Source organism: Jaculus jaculus, chromosome 14 (genome assembly GCF_020740685.1).
Source record: "Jaculus jaculus isolate mJacJac1 chromosome 14, mJacJac1.mat.Y.cur, whole genome shotgun sequence".
Classification (NCBI taxonomy): domain Eukaryota; kingdom Metazoa; phylum Chordata; class Mammalia; order Rodentia; family Dipodidae; genus Jaculus; species Jaculus jaculus.
In genome coordinates, this window is record NC_059115.1 from 52,449,624 (window position 1) to 52,467,941 (window position 18,318).

At 45.7% G+C, this 18,318-nt stretch overlaps 1 protein-coding gene across 1 annotated transcript in view; it reads right to left on the bottom strand.

Moving 5' to 3' along the window:
- Positions 1-710: 710 nt before the first annotated feature.
- Positions 711-18,318, bottom strand: part of Ccdc192 (coiled-coil domain containing 192) — a 198,357-nt gene continuing 180,749 nt past the window's right edge. Inside the window, exon 6 of the mRNA XM_045133384.1 lies at positions 711-991. Within this exon, the coding sequence (XP_044989319.1) occupies positions 711-991 (281 nt within the window). The remainder of the gene's footprint in view (positions 992-18,318) is intronic.

The window sequence follows — 18,318 nt, forward strand, 5'->3', positions numbered from 1 at the left end:
GGACCGACCTCTCCCAAAGGACTGCAACTCTGATCCTTCCTTCCTCCCTTCCTTCCTTCCTCCCTCCCTTCCTCCCTCCCTCCCTCCCTCCCTCCCTCCCTCCCTCCCTCCCTCACTCCCTCCCTCCCTCCCTCCCTTCCTTTCTCTCTTCCTCTCTCTCTTTCTTTCCCCCTAAATTACTTTAATTTTATTTCATTTCTGCCCTTGGTAGTAGTCTTGAAATTCATGGCATAAGGAAATAAACTGGAGAGGACATGAAGGGACAGATGTCATGGCTATTTACTCTGTTGGCAAAGATTCTGTCTTCTGTGCCCTAACCTTCTCCAGTTTGAAGCGGGTCCTGTACGACAGCTCTGTGTTCACAGCTTTGTGCTGCCGCGCCTGTGCATGGTGGCAGACTTCTGGTAAGAGTGTAGTACTGTACTTTGACCAGCGAGTCAGTTTTGTGTTTTCCTTCCCTAATGCTCACCAGGAACGTCCAAAAACGGTATCCTCCAGCTGTGGGCGCTACATGGCTACAGCTGGGCAAGGGACTCATATAGTGTCAGCTTTTGAAGGCTTTCCTTTCCTTTTGTTTCTTTCTAATACAAATATGGTAGGGAACACTCAGATCTGTGAATTTGGACTTGAGGGATTGCTTGGGGGGGGGGGTTGGACTTTTTACCTTGCTGACAGTTAATAAACCTTTATTAGTTTCCTATGAGAAATCCTTACGGCTCCTCAATGGAGCCCGCAGTAATGCTGTTATGGAAAATGGAGGCGTCTTCTAAGCTTTCTTTAGCATCTTTTGCCTCCTGGGAAAGAAAGGGGCCCCTCTGGGATTCCAGCTGCTGAATCTTCCTGTCCTTTTCCTCTAAAACTTCTTCCAGCTGCGTGATCCTCTCAGTCTGAAGGGACAGTTGGGTGGATAGCTCCATAATCAGGCTTATCTTGCGGTCACCTTCTTCCACTGGCGGGAGACCTCCACTGCACGCTTCCAGGGAGCTGTACTCTAGAGCAAACAAGAAAAGGAGGGTCTCAGCCTTTAAAACTGGAGTCCCCAAACCTCAAAGGAAGAGGGCAGATAAGAGGGCTCCATGCCCCACGTTCCTAAGATACAACACAGTTATTGCATCATCGGGTTAAGCACACTGACAAAGGAATCTGGATCCTGTGATGGAAAAGATCTGGATGCTCGTGAAAGAACTTGGACACCTCTTGAGAGCGGGGAAAAAAAATCAGACTCAATCAACTGTTTTTACATGCACTTAACTTTCAATTAACCATGGGAATGAGCTGACCTGACCGTGACAGTCCAATGCCCAGACAACGATCCCAACTTTCAAGTTACCCTTTTGCCAAAGAACCTTTTCCCAAGAGCTATGATCAAGGCAAATTATGCTTCAAATTACATTTTTATTTGACTGGAAATAAAAAGCTTGTCATTGTCCCTCTGGGGGAAATGGTGATGAGAAAAGACAGGTTTCTCAACAGAGGCTTTGGAGTTGGCAGGGGTGTGATCCAAGGCATTCAGGAAACTGCATGGTATCACCCATCGAGAGTCAGTGCTTTTAGATCTGAATCAAATCCCAAATTACTCTTGGACGTAAAAGGTTATCCTTTACCATTTCTCTCAGTGAATCTCTGAGATCTGCACAAAGAACTGAAGAAGGAAGAAGGAGGGTCCTACAGAGAAATGAAAGGTCAGGGATTGGCCTCAGGAAGTCCTTGAAGTCTGTTCTCTCCACCCATCCAGAAATTAGCTTCTGAAAGTAAATCCCACCTCATTAGACCTTAGCAGCACCATTCTCCTTACCACTCTTTTCTTAAAAGTTCCACACTCAAATTTCTTCAAGCTATATGAAAGAAGGCAGACTTAAGTGTAAGTAGTACAGAATGCCAAGGGCTTGGGCATCAGTTTGGAAGAAAAGGAGTGAGTATCATCCTGGTACATGGTCTCAATGATATAACTGGAGGTCCAACATTCATTCAGTCCCTAGTGAGTACAAACCCCAATCTTGCCCCTGAGAGAAGCAATATTGTTATTCCAGGGTACAAAAGTCAGGTATGGTGACTCGTCCCTATCATTCAACACTAAGGGGGCTGAGACAGGTAGCTCACCCTGAGTTCTAGGCCAACCTGGGCTACAGAGTGGTATCTTTTCTCAAAAAACATATATATATTTATATATATGTATGTGTGTGTGTGTGTGTGTGTGTATGTATGGTCTGACATTTTTATTTTTATGTATATTCTAACTGCACAGTGAACAGGATCCTTTTGGACTCACAAAAGTAATAAGACAAATGAAATCATTTTCAGAATATAGAAATTATTATTAGTAAATCAATATTATTATTATTATTTTGTTTTTTCAATGTAGGGTCTCGCTCTAGCCCAGGCTGACCTGGAATTCACTGTGGAGTCTCAGGGTGGCCTTGAACTCATGACAATCCTCCTACCTCTGCCTCTCAGGTGCTGGGATTAAAGGCAGGTGCCCCCATGCCCAGCTGGATTGATTTTAGTTTATTTTGGCTCGTGTGTCTGACGTGGTGTGGTGTGTTTTGTGTGTGGTTTGTGCACGGTGTATGCACATGTATGTGCCCATTTGGTGCCTAGCGTGCTCACGTGTGTCTCGGTGCACTCGCTTCCGGTGGGTAACCAGAGTGGAGTGCTGCGTGCCCTTGTCCATCCCCCTCCATTTCTCTTCAGCTTGTTTTTAATCTGAGCCAGACTCTTACTGATCCGGAGCTGTCAGTCGCTGCTCCCCAAGGGACTGGGGTTATAGGAACATGTGTGTGTGCCCAGCTGCTTATGAGGGTCCTGGACATTGAACTCAAGTAGTCCCTCAGCCCTCCTCAGGCTCTCATGCTTGTCTAGAAAGTGCATTTAACCATTGATCCATCTCTTCAACGCCGAATTACTAAATTTTAAATTTCCCCCTGAGAACTGTGGCCATCATTATTTGAAATTCCAATGTTAATCTTGATGAAGATATTTGATTTGAGTAATTTCCTTAAGTTAAAGAGCAATGAAAAAGGATATTAAAGGATCAAATGGGTCGTCACCTCTGCTGTTGGCATGCACACTCCAGCCCGGGAGAGACGGTTCTTACAGAGGGTGTCATTGTCTGCTGATATGCCAGGGCCTGGCCTGTTTCATTTGTCCAGATTTGATACAGTAGCCACACATGACTAGTAAACAATCAAATGTGGCTACTATGAATGAAATGTGCTAGCATATGTGACATTTGATTTAGAAGATCTAGTTTTATAAAATGCATCATATCTGATTAAGATTTTTTAGCTGCATATTAAAATAATACTTTGGATATATTCCATCAGATAAAACATATTTTGAAATTTATTTCACTCACATGTTCTAACTTCCTAAAAATACAACTACCAGCAGGTTTATGTTCACGGCTCACACGTGTGGCACTCACTATATTTCTGTTGCCTAGTGCTGGGCTACTAGTTCCTTGCAGAAAAGCAGTTTCTGAGACCCAAGAAACTACTTACAGGCCCAAGGTTCTGTGTTATCTGTAGATACACAGATCCACTTAACTTTCACAGATGTTATTTGGGAGGGATGATTGGTGGCTTTTAACCACAAAGCATTTGTCTGCGTTCCCAGGTAGTGGAGGCATGGAGGTGTAGGTTTCAGGGGCTGAAATAGTGAAAGGGAAAAATGAATAAATAAAGGTAAGTGTATTGAGGTGCAGCAAGGTGGAAGAGGTGGAGGAGAGGAACAGTCACAAAAGGATGCCTAGCTGGGGGTTCAGGGATGGAAAGAGACCTCAAGACCTCAGCCAGCTGAACGTGCCTGTCTTCCAATCTTCCAGTAGACTTCGTCACTCTGACCCCTCCTTCTACCTTTTACTCTTCCTACCTTTTCCTCTCCATTCGCAGGCTGTCTTTAATAGAAAAAAGGAATGTAATGCCATTCCAGAAGCAAACCTGCCTCTACACTATCCCCCACTTTTTATCTATAAGGCAGTATAGAAAAGGGCAAAAAATGTAGAGAGAAAGCAGAGCATGAGGCAATATAGATAAAATATTTTGTTTACCCCATCCTAATGATAGAGACAAAAAAAAAAAATTCAGTAGGTCGGCAGAGAACATCAGCTATTAGTTCCATGTTGTCTGTCTGAAAACAGCAGCAGTCTATGACCATAGTACCCTGAACGTGCACATCTCTGAAGACAGCAACCGGAGAAGAATGTGGAAAGGAAATGAGAGAAGAGGACTGGTTTACTGTCTGTCCTGAGATTCTTTAACAAAACATCACACACTGGGCGTCATAGGCAATCTACACTTTTCGTAGTTCTGGAGGCTAGAAGTCCCAGACGAGGATGTTTAGGTCCTGGCAAAGGCTGATTGCATTGTGGATGGCTGCCTTCTCCCTGTGCCCTCATGTGTGTGTGTGTACGTGTGTGTGTGCACGCACACGTGTGTGTGTGTAAGAGAGAGACACAGAGAGAGAAGCTGAAGATTCAGTAGTACTCCCTTTCTCTTCCTTTCTTCTTCTTTTCCTTCTCTTCCTTTTTCCTTGACACAGGGTCTTGTTACTTAGCTCAGGCCGCACTCAAGCTTGTGAATCTTCTGCCTCTGCCTCTCAAGTGTTGGGATTAATGGTGCACACCACCAGGCTGAGGTGATGTCTTTTGTTATAAAGGCACTAGTAGCGTCACAAGGACCTTATCTGAGGCCAGTTAATCACAGGAGGGTCTAGTTCATCACCAACTGGAAGAACAGGCTTTCTACATGGGAATTTGGTGGAGAAAAATTCAACCTGTGGCACAGGGAGGCGATAACTGGAAATGGAGTAGAGAAGGAAAATGAGTCAAAAAGTCAAAAAAAGGACAGCTGGGAGCTGGGTGTGGTGGTGCACACCTTTAATCCCAGCACTCAGGATGGAGAGATAGGAAGATCACTGTGCGTTCGAGGCTACCCTGAGACTCCATAGTGAATTCCAGGTCAGCCTGGGCTAGAGTGAGATCCTACCTTGAAAAACCAAAAAAATAAAGGACAGCTAGGGATGGAGGGATGGCTTAGCATTTAAGGCATTTGCCTGAAAAGCCAAAGGATGTAGATTCGATTCCCCAGGACCCATGTTAGCCACATGCACAAGGGGCACATGCATCTGGAATTCGTTTGCAGTGGCTAGAGACCCTGGTGAACCCGTTCTCTCTCTCTTTCTTTCTCAAATAAATAAAATGCACTTAAAGAAAAAGGATAGCTGGTCTGAGACCACTGATTTTTCTCTGCGTTATTTTCAGGCACTAAATAAAAATTCCAATTAGCATATAAGCTAAAGAGTATGTATATGAAAAGAGATATTTCTTTTTTTTTTAATTTATTTATTTGAGAGTGACAGAGAGAAGGACAGATAGAGGGAGAGAGAGAGAATGGGCGCGCCAGGACTTCTAGCCACTGCAAACGAACTCCAGACGCGTGCGCCCCCTTGTGCATCTGGCTAACGTGGGACCTGGGGAACCGAGCCTCGAACCAGGGTCCTTAGGCTTCACAGGCAAGCGCTTAACCGCTAAGCCATCTCTCCAGCCCTGAAAAGAGATATTTCTTATGCATGCATATTTTATTATTAAATAATCCCTTATACATATAGCACAAATGTATGTTGTCTATAAGCATATTACAAAAATGCTTTAAAAACTGTTCACCAAAGGGAAGGAACTCCAAGTGTTTTATGTCTTATATGTATTAGAAATTATCCCAGGCCACCTGGTGAATTTTCCAGACTCTTCCACTAATCATCACATTACCATTCCCTCAACCAAGCTACCTCCTCTGTTATAGGAGGGACATGTGTCCCTAAAGTGACGATAGCTTATATATCCCCAATCTCAAATGCAGACAGTCTTTGCTACTCTTTTACTGGAAGGTTGGATGGCCTCACCAAGGTCGTATCTGCCTGCACAGAAGTTCTTCCATCTGCCAAGTTTGAAATGGATCCCACACTCAGAGGCTCTCAGCCCCCCACCCCAGACACATCAACAAGAAACATCGCTTCTATCTGAGAGAGGGACAAACCTGATTACTCACAGCCAGGATATGTGTCAATATTTGCAAAAGTTTTACCAACATATATGTTTCATACTTTCTACTGTTTCTGCCTTCCTTAAAAATAAAGGTCAGTGGATAGCTAGCTTGTTGGTCAGGGAGGCCCCCCACAGTAATGGACACCATTGCTAGAGTGCTTGGTTTTCAACTAGATTTAAATGCTAAAATCCTATAGTTGAACTATAACCAGTGGATAAAATCTGCATTTTGTCATCACTCTAACTGTGAATTTACATAGATTACTGGTAAGTGGAATGCTGTGTCATGGTCAGGCTGGTAGAGCAGTGGATACAAATTGTTGTTAATCAGAGAAAGAATGTATGGGGTCATATTAGATCAGAAGAACTAGAATGCATCAAAACATCATTTCAGGAGTCTAAGAAGTTAATCTTGTGTTGAATAGTAACCCAGCAAATATCACCCAAAAGTAGGCATTGTGCTGAGAACCACTGTAGGGTTTCTGAATGTAATATCTCAGACAATGGAAAGCATGTGTGTTTCTATTTGGGTCATCCATATCTCCCACAGACCTGTTTTGTTTGGTCTCTCACCCAGCAATAATGAGTGGGCCCCTGTGTCCCCTGAACATGATGGCTCCTCCAGCCACAGATCCACTGTGGGCCATGGGAAATGACAGTCATGATGAACCTGAACAAAGCCTCCACTGGGTGTTTGCTCATGAGCATTTGCTTTTCTTTCTCTTTCAAGCAGATGGCCAAAGCTGCCAAGTTATTTACTCAATACGAAAGACTGTTACCAGTGAGGTGATTAAATACCTCATCCCCAGAGCCACCCAGGATTATTGCTCACCTCAGGGACTGAGCCAGCCTCCTCCTCTGACTCACTTCAGGTTGGTTTTGAAAGCTGTGCATATTTGTCAACAACCACCAGAGAATCCAGTTTCATCCCTTCTTATACCTGAGCTTCCAAATTGGAACATGTACAGATACGGCCTACTTGAAAAAACCATGACATGCCTGATGCCTAGCTTCTTCAATGAACATTTGAGAATGGAAATTCTCTGAAAGAAATTTTTCACTTTTTTATACTCTTGTATTCAGATTAGTATTATCTATAAGTTCTCTCCAGCCTTCTTCCTTTGCTTTTATTTGTAATTTAAAAAAATACAATCTTCAGGGATGGAGAGATGGCTTAGTGGTTAAGGTGCTTACCTGCAAAGCCAAAGTACCCAGATTTGATTCCCCAGCATCCACATAAAGCCAGATGCACAGGGTGGCACATGCATCTGGAGTTAGTTTGCTGGGATCAGAGGCTCTGGTGCACCCATTCTCTATCTATCTCTCTCTCTCATAAATAAATAAATAAATAAATAAATAAATAAATAAATAAATAAAAACAATGCCTTCAGAACCAAGTGTATGATTTCACAGGTTTTCCAATTTCTTTCCATCAAGCTGTGAACACCTAGGATCGACCTGACATTGGCTTTGTTAATTGATTTGGAAAAGAAATTAGCTGCACTATAAGAAAAGTTTTGATGAGTAAACTGGTTTGATTAAAAAAAAAAACTTAAAATGTAGTATGGCATTTGCTAGCAAATTTGGTAGATCATTAATTGTGAATTGTGTTTTAGAAGAAATAAAAATGTAAAATACTAGGGAATAAATATTTTTCACCCAAACCTAAGAGCTTGAAAAGATGTCTGCTTTCCTAAGTGCCTTCGAAGGTAAGAAATACCTAGCTGAAAGCACAATGAAGGGGCTCCATCCCTGACTCCACCTGGGGTTCCAGAAGCCTCCCAGGTCAAAAGCTGGGAAAGCTCCAGGGAACGTTAGGGACAACAGACTGGCTTGAAGGTAGTTGTTGCTTAACCTCACGTGTGCCCCAGGGAGATAAAGTAACCACATGACCTAGGCTTCTCCAAGAGCCTGCTCTAGACTGGTGACTCTGTAAACAAGACAGGTTCACTTCTCATAGTCCCCAAGGCTGAGGCATTCAGGATTACAGCTCTGCAGATTCCACAAGGGCAGTGGTCTCACTCCCAGACTCCACACTCAAGACCTACTCAAGTCCTGATGGCAACACGCTGAAAAACAGCTCTCAGAAGAGTTGTCGAGAGACACACATTTCATCCACAGCACTGCGCTGGTCTCCCAAACCAAGGCGAAAGGGCTACGCATACGTACTTTCAGTGGGGCGGGGCGGGGGGGGACCTGGTTAGCAGTTAGGGACAGGGACCGAACCAAAGCACTCATGTCCAACTGCTGGCTGCCCTCACGGGCTTTGATGCTCTCTGTGTGAGGTACTTGGCAGCTAAGCAGGCCAAGGGAAATGTGCTCTATTCTCTTCCTTCTTACGGACGCCCCAGGCTTAGAATCACCTCAGTGCCCATGTTTAACGTTTATTTAAAATGCTGACTTCCAGCCCAGAGTTGAGGTATTGCAATAGCTTCACATCTGTCCATTCTACTTCAGATACTCAGGTCTGGTTTCAACACTGCCAGAGAGGTCCCATTAATATATAAGCATGAGGTCTTGAACTCTTACCTAAAACCCTTCAATGACTTTTCATCTCAAAAAGACTAGAAGCTCAAAGGCTTATAAAAGGCCCTGTGTGTCTGGCCTCTTTACCTCACCAACAAATCTCCTACCCCTGTCATTGCTAGACCTAACAGACTGGGCATATTCCTATGCTTTTTTTTTTTCGAGGCAGGGTCTCACTCTGGTCCAGGCTGACCTGGAATTCACTATGGAGTCTCAGGGTGGCCTCGAACTCATTGCGATCCTCCTACCTCTGCCTCCCGAGTGCTGGGATTAAAGGCGTGCGCCACCACGCCTGGCTTCCCTAGCGCTTTTGTAAATATGGCCACTGCATTAGCATTTGCTATTTCCTCTGCATGGAAAAATGTACCCCTATGTGGACATGGATAGTGACCTTAGTCCCTTCAGAGATCTTCAACTTTTCAAAGTCACTTTACACATGGGGGCCTTCCCTGGACAGCTGCTCAGACATGTCTACTCCCATTACTAACACTTCCAATCTCTGTTTCCTGCTTTGACTGTAAATAGAAGCTCCATGAGGGCAGGTTCTTCGCTGTTTTGTTCCCTGCTATAATCCCCTGTGCCCAAAACAGTGCTTGGAACGCAGTCCTAATTTGTCCCAGAGGCTTACATTTGTATATAATTAAATGGAACTTAGATTTCCTTCCTGGACATACATTTTTTTTTCTATTAAAAAAGCTTTCTACTACAAATATATATATATACACACATATAATTTTATATATAATATATATGATTTTTGTGTATACATGTATATATTCAAAAAACCATGTACTATTGTGATTGCGTAATGTTGTATGTAACATCCCTGAGTTTGCTTTATTTAAAAGAAGTAGAAAATGAAAAAAGCTAAAATTGAGCCGGTCATGGTGGCGCACACTTTAATCCCAGCACTTGAGCGACAGAGGTAGGAGGGTCGCTGTGAGACTCCATAGTGAATTCCAGGTCAGCCTGAGCTAGAGTGAGACCCTACCTTGAAAAACCAAAAACAAGGTAGAATTGTTAATGCTTTGGACCTCTTTCAGGTGTATGGTTTAGATACTAAAAGCTATAAGAATGATTTCCTAACCTAGCACCTGGGGAAACTTCAACAACACAGAGACTCCAGGGCCTCATCGTTGGAGTTCTGTTGGGAATCTGCATTTTTACTGAGTGCCCCAGTTCCTGATAGTCAGCCAGGATTTTACCATTGAATTTCTGCTGACACACAGATGTATGGTAAGCTGAGCTTTTGGCTAAATCCAAAAAGCATCCAGGCAAGCCTCTTCTTGACGGGACTGCAGTAGATGACGCTGGAGGAGGCAGACCACATCTGCTCTGTTCTTCATGCTGCTCCCTGGCCACATGACAGGGTTCCACCTGTGAATGTTATTAGCTGTCTAAACGCACCCGTGATCCTCACAGACCCTCCCCTCCATTAGTTGGATTGTATCCCAGGAACATCTTGCCAGTTTGTGCTTGGCTAAGTTATCTCCTGAACATCCAAAAAAGGCGGGGTGGGGGGAAGTGTTGGAGCATTTGTTTTGTTTTGGTTCTGCTCTGTCTTCATGCTTGACTGAATCCATTTCCTCCTGAGAGGTTCTACAGAGGATTCATTTTTACTTCTCATGAAGAATGCATAGAAAAGAGGCTGGACAGGAGGAGAGCAAGGCTGAACTATACCTGAGGCAGAAACACGTGACCATAAGCAAATCCCTTTCTGAAGATCTGAACTCAGGGCTTTGTGCTCAAAGCTTGCTGGGTCAGATGCTATGGCTGTGAAGACTTGACGTGGACATTGCCACAAAAAATGCGAACTTGGTGCTAGCAAGGGGTGGGATGGTGGTCATGTGGCAAAGCAATGAGGATGTCTCACAGATGGCACTGTAGCAGTAGTATAGGCTGGCATTAACTTTGTCACTCTTGTTACCAGGTTTTAGACTCAGAGCCCAAGCCCTGGCAACCCTAACTGGCTGGACCCAGACAATTAAAAAAGCCAAGTTAATAATCAGCAGAAAAAAATTTAAAAAGGACCTTTATGAGCTGGAGAGATGGCTTAGCAGATAAGGCACTTGTCTGTGAAGTCTATGGACCCACGCTCAACTCTACAGATCCCACATAAGCCAGGCACACAAAGGTGAGGTAGGTGCACGGTTGTACGTGCCCACTAGGTGGCGGAAGTGTCTGGAGTTAGATTGCAGTGGCTGAGGCCCTGGCATGCCAATTCTCTCTCTCTCTCAAAAAAAATTATTCAATGTGGCCCCATTTGGAAGAGATACTAAGAGATCCACTGACCCTATCTGAGGCCAATCTTCAATTCCTAACAGGAGGTGTAGGTTTAAGTAGAGGGCCAGTGTAGCTAAGAAGTCAACATCAAGTTCTGGTCTCCCCATCCTTGCCTTGGCCCCAGGTTCTCCTGAAAAGTGGTCTGACAAGTTGCCAGCACAGGATGAAATCCATTTTGGGGGGCTTGGAGGGAGGGAAGGTTCCTTCTGACTGGCATCAGGCTTCAGGTCTTTATTTCTCACTGCATGAAATTCCTGGGTAAATTCCAATTCCTTGGGGGTTCATTGTTTCAATAGTCTGATAGCCGGAGGAAATGGCACAAGTGTCTCTTTAGAATTCTTTCCTGCCAAACCAATTACTCACTGGAATATATTTCTCTGGCATATTTCATGATGGCTATGCTGAGAAACTACCTACTGAAATAATTTGAAAGACTTCTCTTTTGTAAAAGAAGTTTATGTCTAAAGGGAAATCTAAATTAGTGAAGAAGAAGAAGAGACAAAAGTAACAGACTTTCCTATGTGATATTCCCCTTTCGGCCCAGGAAGGATCTTTACTGAGGTAGAAGGGATTGATGATCTGGCGCTGGGCTCAATCAGAGAGGATCACAGGTGGCTTTTACATGGGACACTAATCTGTACAACAAGCCATTCCTTGCTTTCTGTGTACCTACCTTCTCAACCTTACAGAGACTGCCCCACCTCCCATCCCTTCCAGAACCCAAGCCCCTGGTGCCTGTTTAGTTCTGTCTAAGTTTCAACAGTGCAGCCCTCTTTGGAGTCTGGTACTTTTCCTATGGCTCCTGAGTTTATATAACCATGTTAACAAATATGCTCTTTTTCCCGCTAATCTGCCTATTGCCGGTTGATTTCATAGACTAAAACTATCAAAATGCTGGAGGGAAAAGAGTAAATCTAAAACTTTGCTAAATTGGTCTAGGATGGGAGGTTGTGGAAAAACCCAGTGGCTAGACATTTCCTGGTAGACAAAGGTCAGCACTCTATTTCATCACATCTGTGACTTTTCTGTCACTTGTGATCAAAATACCCGATGAAAGAGAGTTAAAGGAGGGCGTATTTTTGTCTCATGGTTTCAGAGGGCCCATCACAGCGGGGAAGGCAGGGAAGTGGCCCAGTCATGGGAGCACGTGGCATCTCCTACCACATCACGGCTGACCAGCAAGCAGAAGGTGTAAGAGGAGCAGGCATGGCCTTCTAAAGGTCACCCCTGGTGACAGTGATCCGCTTCTGTCCGGTAAGCACCACTTCCTGAAGGCTCCATTGGTCAACAAGTGCTTAATATTCAATACAAGGCAGTGGAAGTCATTTCAGATTCTCACTAGACCACCTGCCTTCTGTCAACTCACCAGCAGGGCAAGGCCATTGCTGGGGTCCGATGGGGTCACACGGATGAACTCGCCCCCTCCCTCCCTTTCAGGGGTAGCATTCCTTTCTATCCACTTCAGGGCCTCGGGCCATTTGCACATATGTTACAGAAAGGTGTTTTTCCTTTTTGTTTGCTTGTTTCAACAAGGATGGGAAGACACAAATGCTGTTAGCATGAGCTATGCTAAAAAAAAAAAAAAGGAGAGTCCAGCCGGGCGTGGTGGCGCACGCCTTTAATCCCAGCACTCGGGAGGCAGAGATAGGAGGATCACTGTGAGTTCAAGGCTACCCTGAAACTACATAGTGAATTCCAGGTCAGCCTGGGCTAGAGTGAGACCATACCTTGAAAAGCCAAAAAATAAAATAAAATAAAGGAGAGTCCATTTCAAGCAGAAGAAAAGGATTTTGGAAACTTTGTTGCTTCCTCCAATGAGCAGAACCAGAAGTACCCTCCTGGAAAGCTAGCTAGTTGGTTGTTCAGCAAGAAGAAGAAATAAAATGCAATGGCCGAGAGTCTGGCCAGAAACCAGAGGTAAAAATGGACCCAGGTGGGAGGCTCAGGAAATTCAAGGCAGGGAAAGAAGCAGGAGATTGTGTGGAAGGACAAAAGAGAGGAGACAATAGATGCAGGCCTGTTTCTGTGCCTATGGGGAAAGGAATGAGTCCATACTCAAAACCAGTAGAAGGAAAAGGAGGATGTGAGTATACATCTTTTGGGTTGTAAGTTGCACCCAAGTGTAAGTGAAAGACTTGTCCCCCTTGATTTTCTTCCTGGGGCCCAAGGGTTTTATGGGCTCTGTCCTTATGAAATGAAGAAGGTCATTTTTACTTAGCTGGTTTTGTAACCATTCTGACAGGAACAAATATATGTCTAAAGAGACACTTGTACCCCTCTTGGTGATTAAACTATTGAGTTTCCCCAGAAGTCTATGCTAGGGGGGAGGGAAAGGCTGAAGGCTGCTGCCAGCCAGAGAACGAGTCTCCTAAGAAGAGGTTGCACACAGTTCTTACAACTTGTCAGACCACTTTGCAGGAGAATTTGGAGCTGAGGAAATGAGGGAGGGGTCAGTGGCTACACTTAGATCAGGACCTTTTTGTTATTCATACCTCTCGCCCTCTATGTAACCTAAACGTCACATCAGAGCCTCACCCCACAGATGGTCTTTGAGGCCAACTGAACTTCTCTGTTCACCAAACTTCCCCTCTTCCAATGGGGCCACGCTAAATAAATCTCATTTCTTTGCTTTTCACTGTTACTTGCCATTTTAATTGGCCTATTGAGAATGGGAAGCTTAACCTAGATGTTAGGAATACCAGTGCCCAGGCTCAGACCCTAACAGCTCTTGTAGGAAATTGGTACTCTCAATATCTCTGCAAGTAGGATGCAGTCATCTTTTGTACACAAATTTGAGTGATGTTTATCATTATGCTCCACACTATATAGCCCTTATCTTTCTTGAACCTCACACCATCTCTTGCTTCCTTTTTAAAATTTTTTTAAAAATTTTTTGTTCAGTTCTATTTATTTATTTGAGAGTGAGAGAGAGAGAGAGAGAGAGAGAGAGAGAGAGAGGGAGAATGAGTGCGCCAGGGCTGCCAGCTACTGCAAACGAACTCCAGATGTGTGCGCCTCCTTGTGCATCTGGCTAACGTGGGTCCTGGGGAATCGAGCCTCGAACCGGGGTCCTTCGGCTTCACAGGCAAGCGCTTAACTAGTAAACCATCTCTCCAGCCCATCTTGCTTCCTTTTTTAAAAAAAGTATTTTATTTATTAGAGTTAGAGAAAGGCAGATACAGAGAAAGATATAAGAGAATGGATGTGCCAGGGCTTCCAGCCACTGCAAACAAACTCAAGACACATGTACTACCTTGTGCATCTGGCTTATGTGGGTTCTGGGGAATGGAACCTGGGTTCTTTGGCTTTGCAGGCAAGTGCCTTAACCACTAAGCCATCCCTCCAGCCCCCTTGCTTCCTTTCGATTAGCCCTGAGATGACAGGCGGTTGAATGTTAATTTTATTACCCGACCCCCAGGGGACAAAAGGCATGTACCTCTCAGCTGGAGTCTTAAAAATTTGGCATATGACATAATAAACTGGAAAAACTATTGTAACCATTGAAAGATAATGGAATTTAGGATTATAAATAGAATTAGTCTGTTCATTTATTTTTCCCTGAACATTAAAAATGATGAAATCAACCGCCACTAGTAGTAACTAAATAGGAGCTTCGCAGAAACGCCTGAACTTTACTGGAATTTGTTGGTGAGGTTTTCACTTATCAAACGGAAAAAAGTTCTAGAGGCTACTTCCATAAATTTATTTTTAGTTTTTTTACTTTTTTGTGTGTGTGGTGGATCTTGCTCAAGCCTTGGCTGAGCTGGAATTCACTATATAGTCTCAGGATGCCCTTGAACTTGTAGTAGATCTCCTACCTGCACTTCCCAAATGCTGGGATTAAAGGTGAGCAATTTTTATTCTATTTTATTTATTTATTTTAGAAAGAGTGAGAGCAAGAGAGAGAGAGAAAGACAGAGAGAATGGGCTTGCCAGGGCCTCAGCCACTGCAATCAAACTCAAGACGCTTGCACCACCTAGTGGGCATGTGCCACCTTGTACTTGCCTCATTGTTGTGCATCTGGCTTAGGTGGGACCTGCAGAGTCCAACGTGGGTCCTTAGGCTTTACAGGCAAGCACCTTAACCACTAAGAAATCTCACCCAGCCCCAATGTTTTATTATTTTATTTTATTTTTTGAGGCAGGGTCTCATTTTAGTTCAGGCTGACCTGGAATTCACTATGTAGTCTCAGGGTGGCCTGAAACTCATAGCAATCCTCCTACCTCTGCCTCCCAAGTGCTGGGATGAAAGGTGCGTGCCACCACGCCCAGCCTATTTTATGTTTTATTCATTCATTTGCACACACGGAGGGTGGGGAGAGAAAGGAAGCACTAGGTCCTCTCTAGCCCCTGCAGATGAACTCCAGATACATGTACCACTTTGTGCATCTGGCTTTACATGGGTACTGGGGAATCGACCTCAGGTTGTGAGGCTATACAGGCAAGTGCCTTAACTGCTGAGCCATCTCTCCCAACCCTGATATCCCCAAATTGTTAGTAAGCTTTGTAGATTACTTCTGAAATAGGAAGATATAGTTGATAAAATAATAACCTCCAGGGGCTGCAGAGATTTCTTAGTGGTTAAGGCATTAGACTACAAAGCCAAAGAATCCCAGTTTGATTCTCCAGGACCCATGGAAGCCAGATGCACAAGGAGGTGCATGGGTCTGGAGTTCATTTACAGTGGCTGGAGGCCACGGCATCCCCATTCTCTCTCTCTCTGCATCTTTCCCTCAAATAAATAAGAAAATAAAATGAAATTAAAATTTAAAAAAGTAATAACCTCCAGAGATGTCTGTCTGATAGATGTCCAGAAAAAGTGTTCCCCAAACTTGAAAGTATGTGAACTTACATAGCAAAAGCAACTTTGCAACTATAATTCAATTAAGGATCTTGAGGTAGATGGTCCTGGGTCACTGCCATAGACTCTATGTAATCACAGTCGTGAGATGAGGGAGGTGAGCGGTCAAAGCCAGGAAGTGTCAGGTTATCTGAAGATCCCACATGCCGTGGTTTAACTGTTAAATGACCCTCACAAGATGGTGATGCTGTCTTGAGAGGCTATGGAACCCTTAATTGGTAAGACTTGGCGGGTCCTAGTTCTGGCCTTTCAGTCTTCTCTCTCTCTCTCTCTTTCCTTCAGAAGAATAGTAGGTTGTGTGGCAAACTCCTGAAGCTCCAGCCGGAGCCCCGATGCCATGCCTGTCCCATCATGAGACCGAGATAAAATTATTCCTTCTTTCCCTGAATTGCTTCTTGTCAGGTATTTGCCAGCAGCGCTGACAAAAATAAGTGATAAGAGCACATTACTGGATTGGAAGACAGAAAAAAGAAGGTCACAAGCCAAGGTGCTTAAGTGACTTATAGAAACTTGAATATATGAAGAACCACATTAGTTCAGATTTGCTAAAAGGAACACAGCCCTGAAGATGCCTTGACGTAAGCCCAGGCATATTTGTTTTGAACTTTTAATCTCTAGAACCATAAAATAATAAACTTAGTCGATTGTAAGTTACTGCACATGAGATATTTTGTCATAACTGCAATAGGAAATCAATAAAGGGGAAACTAGTGAACACCTGAGTGGTGGAAAAACTCTCCTTAACAGGATGTGGGAGTGCTCCCTGTGGTGCACTGTGTACAGGTCGAGGGAGTGCTCCCTGTGGTGCACTGTGTACAGGATGGGGGAGTGCTCCCTCTGGTGCACTGTGTACAGGACGGGGGAGTGCTCCCTGTGTTGCACTGTGTACAGGACGGGGGAGTGCTCCCTGTGGTGTACTGTGTACAGGATGAGGGAGTGCTCCCTGTGGTGTACTGTGTACAGGATGAGGGAGTGCTCCCTGTGGTGCACTGTGTACAGGACGGGGGAGTGCTCCCTGTGGTGCACTGTGTACAGGATGGGGGAGTGCTCCCTCTGGTGCACTGTGTACAGGACGAGGGAGTGCTCCCTGTGGTGCACTGTGTACAGGTCGATGGAGTGCTCCCTGTGGTGCACTGTGTACAGGTCGAGGGAGTGCTCCCTGTGGTGCACTGTGTACAGATCGGGGGAGTGCTTCCTGTGGTGCACTGTGTACAGATCGGGGGAGTGCTCCCTGTGGTGCACTGTGTACAGGATGAGGGAGTGCTCCCTGTGGTGTACTGTGTACAGGTCGAGGGAGTGCTCCCTGTGGTGCACTGTGTACAGATCGGGGGAGTGCTCCCTGTGGTGCACTGTGTACAGGACGGGGGAGTGCTCCCTGTGGTGTACTGTGTACAGGTCGAGGGAGTGCTCCCTGTGGTGTACTGTGTACAGGTCGAGGGAGTGCTCCCTGTGGTGCACTGTGTACAGGTCGAGGGAGTGCTCCCTGTGGTGCACTGTGTACAGGACGGGGGAGTGCTCCCTGTGGTGTACTGTGTACAGGTCGGGGGAGTGCTCCCTGTGGTGTACTGTGTACAGGACGGGGGAGTGCTCCCTGTGGTGCACTGTGTACAGGTCGAGGGAGTGCTCCCTGTGGTGCACTGTGTACAGGACGGGGGAGTGCTCCCTGTGGTGCACTGTGTACAGGACGGGGGAGTGCTCCCTGTGGTGCACTGTGTACAGGACGGGGGAGTGCTCCCTGTGGTGTACTGTGTACAGGTCGGGGGAGTGCTCCCTGTGGTGTACTGTGTACAGGACGGGGGAGTGCTCCCTGTGGTGTACTGTGTACAGGTCGAGGGAGTGCTCCCTGTGGTGCACTGTGTACAGGACGGGGGAGTGCTCCCTGTGGTGTACTGTGTACAGGTCGGGGGAGTGCTCCCTGTGGTGCACTGTGTACAGGACGGGGGAGTGCTCCCTGTGGTGCACTGTGTACAGGACGGGGGAGTGCTCCCTGTGGTGCACTGTGTACAGGACGGGGGAGTGCTCCCTGTGGTGTACTGTGTACAGGACGGGGGAGTGCTCCCTGTGGTGCACTGTGTACAGGACGAGGGAGTGCTCCCTGTGGTGTACTGTGTACAGGTCGAGGGAGTGCTCCCTGTGGTGTACTGTGTACAGGACAGGGGAGTGCTCCCTGTGGTGCACTGTGTACAGATCGGGGGAGTGCTCCCTGTGGTGCACTGTGTACAGGACGGGGGAGTGCTCCCTGTGGTGTACTGTGTACAGGTCGAGGGAGTGCTCCCTGTGGTGTACTGTGTACAGGTCGAGGGAGTGCTCCCTGTGGTGCACTGTGTACAGGTCGAGGGAGTGCTCCCTGTGGTGCACTGTGTACAGGACGGGGGAGTGCTCCCTGTGGTGTACTGTGTACAGGTCGGGGGAGTGCTCCCTGTGGTGTACTGTGTACAGGACGGGGGAGTGCTCCCTGTGGTGTACTGTGTACAGGTCGGGGGAGTGCTCCCTGTGGTGCACTGTGTACAGGTCGGGGGAGTGCTCCCTGTGGTGTACTGTGTACAGGTCGGGGGAGTGCTCCCTGTGGTGTACTGTGTACAGGACGGGGGAGTGCTCCCTGTGGTGC